Source organism: Neoarius graeffei, chromosome 24 (assembly GCF_027579695.1).
Source record: "Neoarius graeffei isolate fNeoGra1 chromosome 24, fNeoGra1.pri, whole genome shotgun sequence".
Classification (NCBI taxonomy): Eukaryota; Metazoa; Chordata; class Actinopteri; order Siluriformes; family Ariidae; genus Neoarius; species Neoarius graeffei.
Genome location: NC_083592.1, coordinates 27963573 through 27984388, shown reverse-complemented (window position 1 = coordinate 27984388; position 20816 = coordinate 27963573). Strand labels below are relative to the sequence as shown.

The following is a 20816-nucleotide window of genomic DNA, read 5'->3' as shown; positions in this document are numbered from 1 at the left end:
GACCGCATTTAATATTAAAACATGCAGCGCTGCTCAATCTGTTTACAGCATCCTTAGTAACTTCCTGTTCAGTGAGGTGGTGGTTTAAGTTATGCTACTTGTTTGGTTATATTTTGGGAAACAAAGCCAACAAAACTTTTTAGAAAATATTGCAGGCAGGTACAAACAAAAATAATAACTGCGTAAATGGGATTAAAACACAGTCTTATGCATATCTTGAGCTGAGACCGATCACGAACTCAAGTGATGTAGCTGAGGCTGAGGAACCATCAGAGCAAGAATTCATACCCCATGCTGACACTGCTGCCATTTCTGCATCTGGGTTAGGCCACACCCATTTCTGGTTTAAATCCAGATACAGATGATTAACAATTATTCACCTCAGGCTCAGTGAATCTACCCCATGGGATCACCACATTATCGTGGTGGGGTGGTTTGTGTGTCCCAGTGACTCCTAGAGCTATGCTGGTGGGAGTCATGCACTCCTGGTAGAGTCACCCAAGCCGGACAGGTCAAAGGGTAGGGGTCCGACGAAGAGTGAGCCACTGGTCCTCCAGGTTGGGGATTAGGCTGATAACCCTCTCCTGTAAAAACGCCTCATTACAGAAACCAGACGCAGAGCAAATTTGCCATTTAAATGGGACGCCATGGCATGAGAGAGTTTTGATGACATCTGGGAGCCAAAGCCAGGAGGATGCCCCCAGGCCGATAAAGCCATTGGTGCACCCAAGGTATACATTAAAGATTGGTAAATGGAATGTGCAAACAATGTATAGAAGTGGCAACATTGCCTAGGCAGCAAGAGAGATGAGCAGAAAAGGAACAGATATCATGGGTATCAGTGAGATGCATTGGACAGGGCAGTTGACAGATGGAACAACCTTTATTTATTCTGGAAGAGATGATAACAACCATAGAGAAGGAGTGGGCATACTGATGTCAAAAAAGGCAGCAGGTCCCCTAATGGAATGGATCCCAAAAAGTGAGGGGGTAATTCAAGCAAGATACTATTCCAAACACATAAAGCTAACAATCATACACATTTACGCACCCACGGAAGATGCAGAGGAACAAGTGAAGGATGAATTTTATATGAGGCTATAAGAGGTATTAGATAAAAGAATTGTGCATGATATGTTAATTGTCACTGGAGACATAAATGCCAATGTTGGAGATCAAACCGACACGGTGGTGTACGGTAAGTGGTTAGCACGGTCGCCTCACAGCAAGAAGGTTCTGGGTTCGAGCCCAGCGGCCGGCGGGCGCCTTTCTGTGTGGAGTTTGCATGTTCTCCCCGTGTCTGTGTGGGTTTCCTCTGGGTGCTCTGGTTTCCCCCACAGTCTAAAGACATGCAGTTAGGTTAATATGGGACGCCCTTGGGCTGAGGTGCCCTTGAGTGAGGCACCTAACTCCTAACTGCTCCCCGGGCGCTGTTAGCATGGCTGCCCACTGCTCTGGGTACGTGTGTGCGCGCATGTGTGTGTTCACTGCTTCAGACGGGTTAAATGCAGAGAGGAATTTCACAAGTGCGTGATGAATAAAGTTGTGCTTTCTTTCTTTCAAAATTGGGATTACAAAAGTGTTATGGGTAAGCATGGGTTAGGAGAAATGATAATGGAGAAAGACTGTGAGATGTGTGACATGAACAAGCTTGTAATAACAGGAACATTATTCCCACAGCGGCACGGTGGCGTAGTGGTTAGCACTGTCGCCTCACAGCAAGAAGGTCCGGGTTCGAGCCCCGGGGCCGGCGAGGGCCTTTCTGTGCGGAGTTTGCATGTTCTCCCCGTGTCCGCGTGGGTTTCCTCCGGGTGCTCCAGTTTCCCCCACAGTCCAAAGACATGCAGGTTAGGTTAACTGATGACTCTAAATTGACCGTAGGTGTGAATGTGAGTGTGAATGGTTGTCTGTGTCTATGTGTCAGCCCTGTGATGACCTGGCGACTTGTCCAGGGTGTACCCCGCCTTTCGCCCGTAGTCAGCTGGGATAGGCTCCAGCTTGCCAGCGACCCTGTAGAAGGATAAAGCGGCTAGAGATAATGAGATGAGATTATTCCCACATAAGGCTATTCACAAAGCAACGTGGGTCTCTCCAGATGGAAAGACATCAAATCAGATTGATCATGTGCTAATTGGTAAATGGTTTTGGAATTCAGTAAAGGACACAAAAGTTTACAGATCTGCAGACATTGGAAGTGACCACCATCTTGTATGTACAAAAATCAAGTTGAGTCTGAGGAAGCCACCAAATGAAAGGAAAAACAATAGAGCCACGTTTGATACATCCAAGTTGAAAAAGGAGGAAGTGTTGAAGATGTTTAACATCACACTGAGAAATAGGTACCAAACACTAGAAGAGGAAGAAGGGGAACCATCAGTGGGAGAAGATGAAGTGGAACGAGACTTTCGGGTAATGAGGAGAGCATACACAGAAGCAGAAGAAACCGTTCTGGGTAGACCTCGAAGGAACAAGAAACCATGGATCAGTGAAGAGTCATGGAGCCTCATAGACCAACGAGAGGGCATTAAAAAGAAGATTCTGAGTACTCAATCAGAAAGGATCAAGGGTCAGCTTAGAGCAGAATATATGGAGAAGAACAGGGAAGTAAAAAAAGCGTATAAGAGCAGATAAGAGGAAATGGATGGAGAACATTGTAGGTGAGGCAGAAAATGCTGTAAGAAGTCAGCATATGAAAAACACTTTATGGATTAACAAAGATACTGTGCAATGAAGGGGCAGCACGGTGGTGTAGTGGTTAGCGCTGTCGCCTCACAGCAAGAAGGTCCGGGTTCGAGCCCCGTGGCCGGCGAGGGCCTTTCTGTGTGGAGTTTGCATGTTCTCCCCGAGTCCGCATGGGTTTCCTCCGGGTGCTCCGGTTTCCTCCACAGTCCAAAGACATGCAGGTTAGGTTAACTGGTGACTCTAAATTGACCGTAGGTGTGAATGTGAATGGTTGTCCGTGTCTATGGCCCTGTCCACACGGCAACGGATTCAGGTGACTCCGATACAATTGCTTATCGTTTAGGCCTGGCGTCCACACGGCACCGGCGTTTTGGGTGCCCAAAACGCAATCTTTTTGAGAACGGGTTCCAGAGTGGAAAGATCTGGCAACGTTGCCGTTGTGAAGCCGTCTGGATGAGTAGAACGGATTTGTTTACGATGACGTCACAACCACATGACTGAGTGCTTCACGCCGGGTAGAAGTGTAACGAATATCACCAGGATATCACCAGGAAAAAGCCTTACAGAGCACTAGTGAGAGTGAAACACGAGCTTGGATATTATTATTATTATTATTATTATTATTATTATTATGTTCAGTGTTAGTTCACAGTAGTAATGCAAGAAGCAGAATAGTGACAGTAATAGTGAAGCAAAAACATGCAATTGTACAAACACTGCAGCTCTACAGCAAAATATTAATTTATGAAATGGTCTGATTCTTAACACCAGTAGTGCCAATGATCTTCTCATTGCGATACGAGTTGTCAACAAATCCTATAACTTGGTTCATGAAACGCGCTTACAAAATATTTTCACTGTGAATATTTATTGTGTAATGGTGCAAAGTGAGAGAGAGTGAGAGAGAGAGAGAGAGAGAGAGAGAGAGACTCTGCCCTTAGGGCAGAGTCAATCCCGCCAGCAAAAATAGGGGAAAAAAGGAGCGATCTCACCTCTTCAGATGTTGGTTTTAGTCCTACAGTACATTCCTCAAAAAGGGCGTAGAGGAGCAAATTAATCCATCAACGTGTAGTATTCAATTTATTCCGGACCATTAAAGACGCCGCCTTCCGCGTAGAATCATACGTCATCCTCGCCGCCATATTGGAAAGGTCAAAGCGGAGAATAAAGATTAGCTGTGTTTAACTGTACCAACAGGTTTGCTGTCCAAACGAGATCACTTGGGATTACCTTTCACAGGTGAGACTGGAAAAATACTTTTCACTGTATTTGGTCATTATAATGTAATTTTACGAACAGATTTTCCTGACTTTGTGGCTAATATGAAGTCTTGCGCATAATAGTTTATGCGCATGCGTCCTTACTTCTTCTATTGTTCTGGTGTCTCCGAAGGGACCGTCTTACAGCGCCCCAGAGGTGTGGCATGTGTATTGCATCGTTTTCAGCAAGCGTTGCGTTGCCATATGGACCTGATATTTTACTGATCGTTGCCCATTTGGACACGATATATTTTTAAATAACATCTCGTTGCCGGGGCGGCACGGTGGTGTAGTGGTTAGCGCTGTCGCCTCACAGCAAGAAGGTCCTGGGTTCGAGCCCCGGGGCCGGCGAGGGCCTTTCTGTGTGGAGTTTGCATGTTCTCCCCGTGTCTGCGTGGGTTTCCTCCGGGTGATCCGGTTTCCCCCACAGTCCAAAGACATGCAGGTTAGGTTAACTGGTGACTCTAAATTGACCGTAGGTGTGAATGTGAGTGTGAATGGTTGTCTGTGTCTATGTGTCAGCCCTGTGATGACCTGACGACTTGTCCAGGGTGTACCCCGCCTTTCGCCCGTAGTCAGCTGGGATAGGCTCCAGCTTGCCTGCGACCCTGTAGAAGGATAAAGCGGCTAGAGATAATGAGATGAGATGAGATCTCGTTGCCGTTGTCGTGTGGATGTAGCCTATGTGTCGGCCCTGTGATGACCTGGCGACTTGTCCAGGGTGTACCCCGCCTTTCGCCCATAGTCAGCTGGGATAGGCTCCAGCTTGCCTGTGACCCTGTAGAACAGGATAAAGCGGCTAGAGATAATGATGTTTCTTCTGTGCAATGAAAAACCCAGACAGAGCACAGCGGTGCTGGACAAGGATAGAAACCTTCTCAGTGTAAAAAGTGAAGTACAGGCCAGATGGACAGAGCACTTTAGAGAGGTGCTGAATAGAGAACAACCAACAAATCCAATAGCAAGCGAGGAAGAGATAGAATTAGATATCAATTAACCAACTATAAATGAGATAAAGGAGACAATTAAGAAACTAAAGGCTGGAAAAGCACCGGGAATCGACAACACCACCGCTGAGCTGCTAAAGGCTAACATTGAGTTTTCAACACATATAATACACAAGCTACTGTCAAAGATATGGAAACGTGAGACTATTCCAGAAGCCTGGAAGCGAGGACTGATTGTAAAGTTGGCAAAAAAGGGAAATTTAAAAGACTGTAAGAATTATAGAGGCATTACATTATTGTCTATTGTTGGGAAGATCTTGGGGAGAATTGTGGTTGACAGAGTAAGGAATGGAGTGGATAAAACACTGAGAAAGGAACAGGCAGGTTATAGAAAAGGAAGAGGGATAGTAGATCAAATCTTCATCTTACGGAATATCATAGAACAGGTGAATGAATGGCAAGCAATTCTATAGGTATATGAACTTGATAGACTTTGAGAAGGCTTTTGGTTCCATCCATTGTGAAAGCTTGTGGGTGATCATGCAGAAATATGGAATTCCCGAGAAGAGTATGAGAATAGTGAAACTGTTTTACAAAAAGACTTTCAGCACGCTGTAGAAGATCAGGGAGAAATGGGTGAGTGGTTTGACATTAAGACCGGAGTCAAACAAGGATGCAATACGTCAGGATTTTTGTTCTTGATTGTAATGGACTGGGCACTGAGAAGGACTGTTGGTCAAGGTGAGAATGGGATAAGGTGGAAGTTTACATCAAAGCTTGATGACTTGGATTTTGTTGACAATATTGTCCTGCTTTCCGCTACTAAAGAACATATTCAAGAGAAAACGAGGAAATTGGATGAAGAAGCCAGACGGCTGGGACTTAAAATCGGTCTGGAAAAGACGAAAGTGCTGAGAATAAATGCGAGGAATCAAGCAAAGATAACGATCAACAGACAGGATATCGAGGATGTTGACGAGTTTACATATCTAGGAGCTAAAGTTTGTAAATAAGGAGGTGGAAAGAAAGATTTGAAAAACCGACTTTCAAAAGCAAGGGAGGCGTTTGTTAGACTAAAGAGAATTTGGAACTCTAACAACATCTCAAGGAAAACAAAACTAAGATTGTACAAGACACTTGTGTTGCCTGTCTTGCTGTATGGATGTGAATCATGAAAGATGAATAAAGGAGACAATAGGGCAGTGAATGTGTTTAACAATAAATGTTTGAGAAGGATCTTCCGCATCCGTTGGCAAGATCACATAAGTACGGATGAGTTGCTAGAAAGAGCAAGCATGAAAACCACTGAGTGAAGAAATGAAACTACGCAGATGGAAGATGATTGGTCATATTCTTAGGCAAGATCGAGACAATGACTGTAATGTGGCAATGGCCTGGGCACCAGAAGGGGAAAGGAAAAAAGGAAGACCAAAAACAACATGAAGACGGACTGTGGAACAGGAAAGAAGAGAGATGGGCTGGAGTACACATGGGACGAGGTGCGGGTCATGGCAGCCAACAAGGAGAGGTGGAGGAGCTCTGTGAAGGCCCTATGTGTCACGAGGAGGACAGGTGAAGGCTCAGTGAATATCAGTGAATAATAACCAAAACAAAGTCGAGATTATTATTCACAGAGACTGAGGCAGATAATTGTTTTCATATAAATATACAGGTGATTATTTAAAAAAAATCATATTAGAAAAAAAAGTCATTTATTTCAATCTTCAAAAGCGGCATGAAAATGTAACGTGTGCACACTTGTGCCACTTATCTATGCCGACTCACATAAAATACTTTGTTTTGAAATCGATAAAATAAATCATAATTCCACCTTACCTTTGAATAGTTTTAGACCGAACTTCATAGCATCTGTAGTGCTTTTAGGAACAGCATTTTCTTTCATAATTTGTAATTCTTCCTCATTTATGATGATAAAGCGATTGGCTGCCATTTTGCCGAGTCGCTCATAGAAATTCGGACTATTCCTCGATAAATCAGCGCATGCGATTTTCTATAATCACCTACGTATTTATACTAAATACACACAGCAATCTATACCAATTTCCTCTCAGAGAAGACTTGTTCTTACTTCTACCATAGCGATGTTCTTCAACATTCCACACACCGCTCTGCTGGTAGCCTTTATAGATCTTATCACCCACCACCTCCAGCTGATGAAATCCCCACTCTGGAAGAGACACTCCACTCAACTACATGATATAAAGCAGAAATGTGTTTTAATTTATGCTCTTTTAGTGAGGAAGATCTTTTTAAATTCATGAAAATAAACAGATACACACAAACCTTTAGCACTGCAGAAGTGTTGACATGGATCAACCGCACCTCTGACAGAATAGTCTTCCATACATCTCGGTCAGACTCACGGTTTGTAATGTCCTGAGAAGCAGACAGAAAAACTCTCTCAGGTTTCACTATAGAGGTGAGCACCTAAAACAGCCTGGTATTTAAAGGAATGGAAAATGTAAAGTAAATACATGCATGGGTCGGTAGCTTGTAATATTGAGAGCCTGTAAGGAAAGTTTCAGGCATGTTTAACCATTTATAAGAACGTTGTGAGCGTTTTTGTATCGCTGCTCTAATGCCACCAGGAGGCTGCCATGTTGCCTGTTGGAAGGGCGACGCGTGACGTCATTTGGGCGCAAGGCTGAGTGTATACTTCAGTACTGAAGGGACAAAGCGAAAGGTCTACTAAGGTGACAATGTTGATTTTTTTCACTATACATCTGAAATAGTGTAGAGCTGCAACCCTGACTTATGGACAAACCTGAACTCTTTACCTGTAAAACGAGGCTGAAACTGTGCGTTATACTACTCGTTAGCATGCTTAGCATGTTCTCGACTAATTCATGAAAAACTTCCTCATCAAGACGTCCCCAGGCTAGCCTACCGTAATTACCATAGTAGGCAGTCCAACCCCCACGGCAACACAGAAAGATGGTAACAAACACTGCTTTACTATACAGGGTTCATGTGAACATTACAGGAAGATGCACTTGTATGAAAAAAGGCAGAAACATTGCCAGAAACACCCAAGCTGCTGGTATGGTATGGATTTATTTGGTAAAATTCATACATGTACAACCCCGATTCCAAAAAAGTTGGGACAAAGTACAAATTGTAAATAAAAACGGAATGCAATGATGTGGAAGTTTCAAAATTCCATATTTTATTCAGAATAGAACGTAGAGGACATATCAAATGTTTAAACTGAGAAAATGTATCATTTAAAGAGAAAAATTAGGTGATTTTTAAATTTCATGACAACACATCTCAGTAAAGAAATCATTGCACAGACTTCAAGTGTGCAGATTTGTATTCTATTTACTCAAAGTTTTCACTTAATCCTGCACCTTGCCACAGATGAGCGGTGACTTTTGATTCCATGACAACACATCTCAAAAAAGTTGGGACAAGGCCATGTTTACCACTGTGAGACATCCCCTTTTCTCTTTACAACAGTCTGTAAACGTCTGGGGACTGAGGAGACAAGTTGCTCAAGTTTAGGGATAGGAATGTTAACCCATTCTTGTCTAATGTAGGATTCTAGTTGCTCAACTGTCTTGGGTCTTTTTTGTCGTATCTTCCGTTTTATGATGCGCCAAATGTTTTCTATGGGTGAAAGATCTGGACTGCAGGCTGGCCAGTTCAGTACCCGGACCCTTCTTCTACGCAGCCACGATGCTGTAATTGATGCAGTATGTGGTTTGGCATTGTCATGTTGGAAAATGCAAGGTCTTCCCTGAAAGAGACGTCGTCTGGATGGGAGCATATGTTGCTCTAGAACCTGGATATACCTTTCAGCATTGATGGTGTCTTTCCAGATGTGTAAGCTGCCCATGCCACACGCACTAATGCGACCCCATACCATCAGAGATGCAGGCTTCTGAACTGAGCGCCGATAACAACTTGGGTCGTCCTTCTCCTCTTTAGTCCGAATGACACGGCGTCCCTGATTTCCATAAAGAACTTCAAATTTTGATTCGTCTGACCACAGAACAGTTTTCCACTTTGCCACAGTCCATTTTAAATGAGCCTTGGCCCAGAGAAGACGTCTGCGCTTCTGGATCATGTTTAGATACGGCTTCTTCTTTGAACTATAGAGTTTTAGCTGGCAACGGTGGATGACACGGTGAATTGTGTTCACAGATAATGTTCTCTGGAAATATTCCTGAGCCCATTTTGTGATTTCCAACACAGAAGCATGCCTGTATGTGATGCAGTGCCGTCTAAGGGTCCGAAGATCACGGGCACCCAGTATGGTTTTCCGGCCTTGACCCTTACGCACAGAGATTCTTCCAGATTCTCTGAACCTTTTGATGATATTATGCACTGTAGATGATGATATGTTCAAACTCTTTGCAATTTTACACTGTCGAACTCCTTTCTGATATTGCTCCACTATTTGTCGGCGCAGAATTAGGGGGATTGGTGATCCTCTTCCCATCTTTACTTCTGAGAGCCGCTGCCACTCCAAGATGCTCTTTTTATACCCAGTCATGTTAACGACCTATTGTCAATTGGCCTAATGAGTTGCAATTTGGTCCTCCAGCTGTTCCTTTTTTGTACCTTTAACTTTTCCAGCCTCTTATTGCCCCTGTCCCACCTTTTTTGAGATGTGTTGCTGTCATGAAATTTCAAATGAGCCAATATTTGGCATGAAATTTTAAAATGTCTCACTTTCGACATTTGATATGTTGTCTATGTTCTATTGTGAATACAATATCAGTTTTTGAGATTTGTAAATTATGGCATTCCGTTTTTATTTACAATTTGTACTTTGTCCCAACTTTTCTGGAATCGGGGTTGTAAAAGATACAGCATAAATAGCACAGAGGACAACACATTGTATAAAATACACTTATTTCCAATGTGATCCTCTTGGTGACAGCAGGAAACAAAATATAAGAGAATAATAAATTGACAAAATTGCATAAACAATGATGAAAGTCATAAACAAAAAAAATATGCTAACTGTAATTATCACAGAGTACAACTAGATTACCGTGAGTTGGCCTAGTGGTTGCGTGTTCGCCTCTCGATCGGGAAATCGCGAGTTCTACTCACAGTCGGGTCATACCAAAGACCATCATAAAAATGGTACCTACTGCTGTCTGGCAAGGCACGCTGCAATACAGATGCGAGTGGGGAGTCAAACTCTCACGGTTACCAGAGGACCAGCCCCCCCCACTGTAACCCTAGCTAGGTAATAGGCGAGAGGCCGAGGGCTATGGAAACGGAGATCGGCGCCGCCCTATGTGCCACACAGCGTGGGAATGACACTGACTTTTTGACAACTAGATTACAGAAATAGCACCAAAATTATTAAAAATTAGTTATATACACATCATAAAACTGGGTTTGGAATTTACTCCATAAAAACTGTTTCACCGGTTTCTTAAAATGGTCACGTGTTTGACTAGATTGCACTGATCGAGGTCAGCTATTCCACAAACAAATTCCTCTATACCTAAAAGAACTCCAAAAGGTTTCCATAAAGTGTGACGTCAAGTCAAGTTTATTTGTATAGCGCTTTTAACAATAAACATTGTCGCAAAGCAGCTTTACAGAATTTGAATGACTTAAAACATGAGCTAATTTTATCCCTAATCTATCCCCAATGAGCAAGCCTGTGGCGACGGTGGCAAGGAAAAACTCCCTCAGACGACATGAGGAAGAAACCTTGAGAGGAACCCATCCTCATTTGGGCAACAACAGACAACATGACTATAACATTAACAGTTTTAACTGTTTTCGTTGATGTCATAACTCTTCATTGCCCCGTTACTTACAATACACGGCCATATTCAACAAAATGGACCATAGCGCCAGCGACATTTCTTCACTGCTTTCCTTGAGTTTTTCGGACAATGACATGAATAACGACGATGAGTATGATAAACGAGCATTACCATGTTAATTAGTTACAAGTGAACAATATTTATAGAGGTGTTTTAGTTAGTCATTACTGAGGCTTTTCTGACAACACTGAATCAAAGCAAGACACCCAACAAACATCAAGCTGCTTAGCTGCATCAGCAATAATTACATTTATGCCCAAAGGAACTCAAAATAACATATCACGCTTAATAAAAACTTAGGGAAGCCATAAAAAGTGTTTTCTTACCCTTTGAACTTCTCTTTTGCGGACTACTGACTGCGTTGTCTCGTTTGTCTTGTCTGCTTTTTGGCCGAAGATTGTGGGAACCGCATCTGGAGTCAGCGCTGGCTTGTACAGTATTCCTAATGCCGGTGCATCCGAGTTGTCTGAGTGAAACAATTTTCTTCAAAATGTTCAGAGCAAACGAGCTGTGTAAAGCAGTGTTTGTTTACCCTCTTTCTGCGTTGCCGTGGGGGTTGGACTGCCTACTATGGTAATTACATTAGGCTAGCCTGGGGATAGTCTTGACGAGGAAGTTTTTCATGAATGAGTCGAGAGCATGCTAAGCGTGCTAACGAGTGCTTATGCTGCCAGGAACTTATAAAAACTTGCGCACTTGCCTCTTCAACAGATTTAGGTAAATCAGATTATATGCAGATCTGTTTGTAGGTAGTCTAGCAAGGTTACAGTCCACAGAACGAGGCCGTCACGGCAGCACTACTTGTACCAGGGACATAAATATAAAAAGTTACCTCCTCCCATTCAGTCACATATGAGTAGATCAGCTGTTCACTATTCCCTCGCTGTTGATCAGTGACATCAGTATTATCTTTCCCCCTCCACTTTTTTGTTAGAGAAATGGAATTTCAATTTTTTTTCATATAAACTTTTAATGAAATAATCTCCAGCCAGGGGCAGCTTCAAGTCTTACTCACTATATGGAGCTTCCACGTCTTGCACTCAAACGACGTCAGAGCACTGCCGGAAATGATCAGGGGGATTTTTCTGATTGGTTAAAATATTTTCAATGGCGGCCTCCATGAAATCATCCATTCTGCATCGAAACTTGACTTTTGGAGATAGAGATCTTAGTTGTGTGAGCTCCTTTTTTCAATTATTCACATGAATCATTAGTTTATATCATAATCTATCTTCATAAATGTATTTTAAAAGTGGGTTTTCTTTTCTTTTAAGTTATATTATTATTATGTAGTCATTTTTAGAGCCCCCTTCTGCCTGCAAGGAGAATTACAATTACAATGAACTGACCAGCCTTCCCTCCCCCTAACTGACACCACACCATCTGCATACCTTGTGGGTAACCTTTATTTATTTTATTTAATATATACAGTTGAAACCGTATATTTACATACACTTTAGGAAAAGACACAATCTTTTTTTTTTCCCTCATAGTCAGACATGAAATCAGACATTCACTTTAACTTTTTCATGTCTGTCTGAATATTTAAAATTATTTCAATGTACTTAATGCCAAATTAATCAGAGAAGGAGTTTTTTATTCAATATTTTAATTGCTTTTATCAAATCAGAAGTTTACATACACTGCAGTTTGTGTGCCTTTAAACAATGTAGGAACGCCCAGATGATGATGTCATGTCTTTGGAAGCTTCTGATAGGTTAATTGGCAACATTTGAACTAATTGGAGACACACCTGAGACACACACCTGTGATTGTATTTTAAGGAACACCTCAAACACAGTGCTTCCTTGTACACAACATGGGTAAATCTAAAGAAATTGATCAAGATCTCAGACTAAGAATGGTTAACTTGCACAAGTCTGGCTCATCTTTGGGGGAAATTTCAAGAAGCCTGAAGGTGCCACGGTCTTCAGTTCAAACCATTATACGAAAGTATAAACAATGTGGGAATGTCGAGCCATTATACCGCACAGCAAGGAGACGGATTCTGAGTCCCAGAGATGAGCAGGTTCTGGTCAGTGCTGTGCGTAAGAACCCAAGAATGAATGCAAAGGACCTCGTGAAGATGATGGCTGAAGTTGGTAAGAGTGTGTCACTGTCCACGGTGAAACGAGTTCTGCACCAACATGGGCTGAAAGGCCACTCTGCCAGGAGAAAGCCATTACTCCAACACAAACATAAACAGGCCAGATTACAGTTTGCAAATGAACACAGGGGAAAGGATCTCAATTTTTGGAGACGTCTTGTGGTCGGATGAAACTAAAATTGAGCTGTTTGACCATAATCAACAACGATATGGTTGGAGAAAAAAAGGAGACGCTTACAATCCTAACAACACCATACCAACAGTGAAACATGGCGGAGGCAGCATCATGTTGTGGGGTTGTTTTGCTGCAGGAGGTACTGGTGCACTTCACAAAATCAATGGAGTAATGAAGAAGGAACAGTATGTGGAGATACTGAACCAACACCTGAAAGCATCTGCCAGGAAGTTAAAGCTTGGCCGCAAATGGGTCTTCCAAATGGACAATGACCCGAAGCACACCGCCAAACTGGTCAAAAAATGGCTTGATGACAACAAAGTCAATGTTTTGGAGTGGCCATCACAAAGCCTCGACCTCAACCCTATTGAGCATTTGTGGGCAGAGCTGAAACGACATGTGCATGCAAAGCAGCCAAAAAATATGGCCCAGTTATACCAGTTCTGTCAAGAGGAATGGGCCAAAATTCCTGTCAAGTATTGTGCAAAGCTTGTTGAAGGTTATCCAAAACGTTTGACCCAAGTCAGACAGTTTAAGGGCAATTGTACCAAGTACTGATGAAGTGTATGTAAACTTCTGATTTGATAAAAGCAATTAAAATATTGAATAAAAAACTCCTTCTCTGATTAATTTGGCATTAAGTACATTGAAATAATTTTAAATATTCAGACAGACGTGAAAAAGTTAAAGTGAATGTCTGATTTCATGTCTGACTATGAGAAAAAAAAAAGATTGTGTCTTTTCCTAAAGTGTATGTAAATATACGGTTTCAACTGTATATAAAAATACAATTTCCTGTCTGAAAATGTTAAAAGATGGTCAAATTGATGAAAAAATACCACCCCACTGCATATTGAAAGTCACATTTATTATTGTAAGGTAGCTGAAATTTCATGATTATTATTATAGATCTAGAAACACTTTCAAATATTCCAAATAGTACCTTTCAACTGTCTATACACTTGACTTTTTATCAATTCAGGTTACTCACCACTCTCCAGAGATTCTGGGCTGGCATGGACACATTGAAGTCAATGTAGCCAGACACTTCCTGAGAGTGAGGGCTCATGGGAGCTGCAACATCATGCCTATGAGCATGTGATTTTAAAATTACTTTCTTACAAATTGACTGCCTGAAATCTTTGCTTTAAGATGTGAATATGGAGTTTAGTTACGTGTTGAGGAATCGTGAGGTCATGCCGTGCAGCAGCTGTATAATGTCGCCATGTCTGACAGGTCTGGGTGGACTGCTCACCACAAGACTCTGCCTAGAAGATTAATGAATATCACACAGTTACACAAAACTCACAACTTACATTATGTAGGCTCCGGTACACTAGACGTGCAGAATATTTTGGAAGTTGGAAGTCACGCATACTTTCTTGGATCTTTGATAATCCACCAGTTGTTGACATCTTTAAAAGGATAGCATGTCACCTGCTGCTGGTGCGAGCTGCCACGCCCATTTTCATACCTTCATACAGTTAGAAAGAGGAAAACATTCACTGCAGGTAATCCAGTCAGTTCCAGTATTTTAATGTATCAGTATGGTGCTAATAATTAACGCAACCCATTAGACAGGATTCTGACCTGATTGGATAGTTGGCCTTGTGAGAATGAAGCCAGCATGGAACAGGTTTGCTGGACACACTACGAAGAGTCACTTGGGAGCCGAACGCCACTTCCAGAGGCTGACCCTGAGTAATCCTGGCCAGACCACCCTGTTCATTACAGAAATACCAATCCTAATTCCATCAGTTGGTTATGATGGTAGATTCTGATTTTATTCTAGTATTGTTTTCAAGCAAGATGTTTAATAGCCAAGATAGGATCTGACTAGCACAACCTCACAGCTGTGTATTGCCATTAAATCTTCTAGCCTGTCTCAATAGAACCTTTTGCCATTTGACTAACCGGCAGAGACAGACCATTTCTCTCCAGTGGCCAGCAAAGTATTATATATTCTTCCATACAGAATTGTGCCGCTGATCTTTAGAACAACAACAACAACTTTATTCATCACACGCTTGTGAAATTCCTCTCTGCATTTAACCCATTTGAAGCAGTGAACACACACATGCGAGCAAATGAGCACACACACATACCCAGCCATGCTAACAGCGCCCGGGGAGCAGCTGGGAGTTAGGCGCCTCGCTCAAGGGCACCTCAGCCCAAGGCCGTCCCATATTAACCTAACCACATGTCTTTGGACTGTGGGGGAAACCGGAGCACCCGGAGGAAACCCACGCAGACACGGGGAGAACATGCAAACTCCATACAGAAAGGCCCCTGTCGGCCGCTGGGCTCGAACCCAGAACCTTCTTGCTGTGAGGCGACCGTGCTAACCACTTACACCACCGTGCCGCCCATAAAGTGCAAAGTTTACTGCAAAGTTCCTGCAGACTCTCCACAGCAAGAAGTCTGCAATCTAACAGGACTTCACAAAGAAAAAAATTACTGAAATTCAAACACAGATGGGTCATTAGTCGGAGTCCACTACTTCAAAAAAATAACAAAGGTCTATGCTACTGTTGCTTGTTTTTAAATATTATTTAAAACTGAGGCAAGTGCATTCTTAATTATGAACTGTAAATCTTCAAATGAAGTTGACATCTCACAAAAGCCAATTTAAACACTTTAAAATATATATGTAGATTGTTACACCACATATTTCATCTAAATACTAACACCCACCCTAATGCATGGTGTTTTTGTTGTTCTAATGCTGACATTCCAATATACAACCCCAATTCTAAAAAGGTTGGGATGCTGTGCAAACTGTAAATAAAAACAAATGCGATATTTTGCAAATCATGGAAACCCTATATTTCACTGAAAATAGTACAAAGCCAACATGTCAAATGCTGAAACAGAAATTTTATTGTTTTTTTAAAAATATATGCTCATTTTGAATTTGAGGTTAACAACACGTTTCAAAAATGTCAGGACAGGGGCATGTTTCCCACTGTGTTGAATCGCCTCTATCTTTAAAGGAGAACTAAAGGCAAATTTTATTATCATCAAAATTCTATTTCTCATTTCATTAAATATAGGAATGCATTTTTGATCGCTATTTTGTCGCCGCTATAGCAAGTTATGAGTGTTTGAAATATGCTATGTAAGATCGCAGTCCATATGACAAAGCAATGGCCGTAAACGAGATTTGTTGAGACCTGTGTGAGATATCGTAGGACGGAAGTAAAACGTACAGCGGAAATCAAAGTGACCAACACCTGCCAACATTGTCAAAAGACGCGCGCGCCCTCTTTCAAATGCTGATGTAATCAAGCCGGAAGTTTTGTTTGTTTTGATAGCAATCAGGAAAGTTTGAAAAAAGTAGGCAGTAATCGTCATTTAAACTCGTTTTGTGCAATATTTCGTTTGGAAAACAGTTTTCAAAATGGCGGCACTGACACCTGGCTGACACTTCACGATTCGAAGTCTCACACAAGTCTCATGAAGATCGCGCGGATAAGCGACGCCTGCCGTGGACCAAACGAACTAAATTCAACATGGGTAAAAACCGAATAGGCCGATAAATATAACATTTAATTGCAATTAGTTGGCAATACGAGTCACAATATAAGGTTACTAAAACCGAAAACGTAATTGAATAACATGTTAATTAAGAAATAAAGCAAGTTTAAAAATGACTTCAGTTCCCCTTTAACAACACTGTAAACATCTGGGAACTGAGGAGGCCAATTACTGTAGTTTTGAAAGAGAAATGTTGTCCGTTCTTGCCTGATATACAATTTCAGTAACTCAACAGTTCAGGGTCTCCTTTGTTGTATTTTGCGCTTCATAATGCACTAAATGTTTTAAATGGGAGACAGGTCTAGACTGCAGGCAGGCCAGTTTTGCACTATTATAGATCAATGCAGTTTTAATATGTGCAGAAAGCGGTTTGGCATTGTCCTGCTGAAAGAAGGAAGGCCTTCCCTGAAAAAAAATTTTGTCTGGATGGCAGCATATTGCTCTGAAACATGTAATATATCATTCAGCATTAATGATGCCTTCCCAGATGTACAAGCTACCCATGTCATGTGCACTAATGCACCCTCATACCATCACAGCTCTGAGTATTAACAATAGCTTTGTTCATTGTTTACATTCTTTATGATAACGTTAAGTGTTTTCTTACATGTGAATGAGACATGAGGTAGTTGGATTTGACAACAATGTGCTACGTTCCACCCCACCCGACCAACACACTCTCTTGGACATGTCCTCCCACATGGAGGGAGCATTGAAGTGAAGGGTGGGACTTTGCTTCCATACATTCAAAATCTAGCTTACGCTCGCTGGTTTCTCCAAAATGACATACCCTAGCTTTAACTTACTCTATTGGTGACAAATGAAGGAATGTTGGTGGAAAAACAATTTTGTAATAGTATTGAGAAATGTGATTTGAACAAATTTTGCAGCTTTGCTTTAAAATAGTTTTTAATAAAACGTATCGTTAAAAATGGAGAGGTAAATCCAATAGGAGAGTAATCCAGTTTTTAAATCCAGAATTTAAAAAAAAAAAATTACTTATTTACTGTCTTGGATCTATTACCTTGTAAAAGCCTTGGATTTGTTACACTTTTCATGCTTTATAATTATTCTTTCTGATATTGTATTCACAATAGAACATAGACAACATATCAAATGTCGAAAGTGAGACATTTTGAAATTTCATGCCAAATATTGGCTCATTTGAAATTTCATGACAGCAACACATCTCAAAAAAGTTGGGACGGGGCAATAAGAGGCTGGAAAAGTTAAAGGTACAAAAAAGGAACAGCTGGAGGACCAAATTGCAACTCATTAGGTCAATTGGCAATAGGTCATTAACATGACTGGGTATAAAAAGAGCATCTTGGAGTGGCAGCGGCTCTCAGAAGTAAAGATGGGAAGAGGATCACCAATCCCCCTAATTCTGCACCGACAAACAGTGGAGCAATATCAGAAAGGAGTTCAACAGTGTAAAACTGCAAAGAGTTTGAACATATCATCGTCTACAGTGCATAATATCAAAAGATTCAGAGAATCTGGAAGAATCTCTGTGCGTAAGGGTCAAGGCCGGAAAACCATACTGGGTGCCCGTGATCTTCGGGCCCTTAGACGGCACTGCGTCACATACAGGCATGCTTCTGTATTGGAAATCACAAAATGGGCTCAGGAATATTTCCAGAGAACATTATCTGTGAACACAATTCACCGTGCCATCCGCCATTGCCAGCTAAAACTCTATAGTTCAAAGAAGAAGCCGTATCTAAACATGATCCAGAAGCGCAGACGTCTTCTCTGGGCCAAGGCTCATTTAAAATGGACTGTGGCAAAGTGGAAAACTGTTCTGTGGTCAGACGAATCAAAATTTGAAGTTCTTTATGGAAATCAGGGACGCCGTGTCATTCGGACTAAAGAGGAGAAGGACGACCCAAGTTGTTATCAGCGCTCAGTTCAGAAGCCTGCATCTCTGATGGTATGGGGTTGCATTAGTGCGTGTGGCATGGGCAGCTTATGCATCTGGAAAGACACCATTAATGCTGAAAGGTATATCCAGGTTCTAGAGCAACATATGCTCCCATCCAGACGACGTCTCTTTCAGGGAAGACCTTGCATTTTCCAACATGACAATGCCAAACCATATACTGCATCAATTACAGCATCATGGCTGCATAGAAGAAGGGTCCGGGTACTGAACTGGCCAGCCTGCAGTCCAGATCTTTCACCCATAGAAAACATTTGGCGCATCATAAAACGGAAGATACGACAAAAAAGACCTAAGACAGTTGAGCAACTAGAATCCTACATTAGACAAGAATGGGTTAACATTCCTATCCCTAAACTTGAGCAACTTGTCTCCTCAGTCCCCAGACGTTTACAGACTGTTGTAAAGAGAAAAGGGGATGTCTCACAGTGGTAAACATGGCCTTGTCCCAACTTTTTTGAGATGTGTTGTTGTCATGAAATTTAAAAATCACCTAATTTTTCACTTTAAATGATACATTTTCTCAGTTTAAACATTTGATATGTCATCTATGTTCTATTCTGAATAAAATATGGACTTTTGAAACTTCCACATCATTGGATTCCGTTTTTATTTACAATTTGTACTTTGGCCCAACTTTTTTGGAATCGGGGTTGTAGTAATGATTATATAATATGCTTGAATGATTTCTATTTCGGAATAAAATAAGTAATACGACATCTTAATATGTAATAAGACGTAATAACTATCTTAAGTAATAAGATGAAGATTATAATTAAAAGATTATTTTTATTGGTAGTGTATTCAGATGTTTGGACTCTAATCTACAAATCTGCTTTCTAACTGCAAATCTCATCTCATCTCATTATCTCTAGCCGCTTTATCCTGTTCTACAGGGTCGCAGGCAAGCTGGAGCCTATCCCAGCTTACTACGGGCGAAAGGCGGGGTACACCCTGGACAAGTCGCCAGATCATCACAGGGCTGACACACAGACACAGACAACCATTCACACCTATGGTCAATTTAGAGTCACCAGTTAACCTAACCTGCATGTCTTTGGACTGTGGGGGAAACCGGAGCACCCGGAGGAAACCCACGCGGACACAGGGAGAACATGCAAACTCCACACAGAAAGGCCCTCGCCGGCCCCGGGGCTCGAACCCAGGACCTTCTTGCTGTGAGGCGACAGCGCTAACCACTACACCACCGTGCCGCCTAACTGCAAATCTATTTTTCTAATAAGTACGCTGAACAAATTGTGAGCAAAATCAACAAGCTAATTTTTAATATACAAGGTTCGGGTGAAACCTTTTTTTTTTTTTTTAAATTATACAGTGAACGAACTCCTCCATTTGCTGAAAACTAACTCTGTGTGAACAGTACCTCCAGACTGGCTTGAAAAGCGCTGCTCATCAGCTGGTCATGTGGCCCGCTGCGGTGCAGTAGAGAGAGATGGATGTAGAAAAATCCCAAATACAGAAAAACTGGGAGCACCACTAATGACAGGAAGCGAGCTACCACCTGAAGCAAGACTTTCCCCTGTGGAGGAAGGAGTAGGCAGGACAGTTAGAAGCCCCTTTAAATCAGCTTGTATCAGTAGTTTTCTTTGTAAAGAATTAGCTCTAAAATCTCACGTTGCTTAATGTTTTATCTCCAATGACACGCCAGGTGTGAACTGCTGCCAGACCGAGGAGCAGCACGTAGGTGAAGAGACCCATGTACTTCACTCTGAGGAAATAAGGTAGATTAATATCAACATTAAGAGGATAAGATTAATATTAACCAGGTATTATGTAGGTGGTTATACTCTAAACCTCAGCTAAGTAGCAGCACAACTGGTAGTTAAAGTACACACATACATGTCAACCTATACGGAATGTCTGTATTTTATACGGATTTGATTCAATAAACGTAGTATACGGGCGTACAAATAAAGTTATACGGATTCTTTAAAAAACAACTTCAATATTTATTTAGAGCTATAATCAATTCCCACGATGATAAAAGAGCGCATAACATTTACAAACGTACTGTACACCACAGAAAGCACAAACAGCCAGTAAAGTCTTATGAAATCGCGCGTTATCTTGTGGTAGCGAGACTTCGTTCCACTTTTGATCATGCGCACACCGCATTGCAAGAATCCCGCCAACCGGGAAGTAACATTTTGTTTGAAACGCATATTTCCACCTGAGCGACTTTGACTAGCGACTGAAAAGATTCTGAATGGGCACTCCGGCAAGATCAACACAGACACTTGCTGTGACATGCAGCCTCGTGAGGTATTGGTGCAGACTGCTAAAAAAAAAAAAGCTGTCATGGAGTACAATTCAGAACATTAGAGTGA

General features: G+C 41.7%; 1 protein-coding gene across 4 annotated transcripts in view; it reads right to left on the bottom strand.

Moving 5' to 3' along the window:
- The window catches only part of pomt1 (protein-O-mannosyltransferase 1), a 43759-nt gene that overhangs the window by 8891 nt on the left and 14052 nt on the right, over positions 1-20816 (bottom strand). For all 4 annotated transcript variants that reach the window (XM_060906970.1, XM_060906974.1, XM_060906972.1 and 1 more), the window contains 8 exons: positions 20104-20197; positions 19853-20008; positions 14580-14710; positions 14368-14463; positions 14165-14257; positions 13981-14077; positions 7193-7285; positions 6978-7098 (listed from right to left, as the gene is read on the bottom strand). In XM_060906970.1, coding sequence (XP_060762953.1) covers positions 6978-7098; positions 7193-7285; positions 13981-14077; positions 14165-14257; positions 14368-14463; positions 14580-14710; positions 19853-20008; positions 20104-20197 — 881 coding nt within the window. The remainder of the gene's footprint in view (positions 1-6977; positions 7099-7192; positions 7286-13980; positions 14078-14164; positions 14258-14367; positions 14464-14579; positions 14711-19852; positions 20009-20103; positions 20198-20816) is intronic.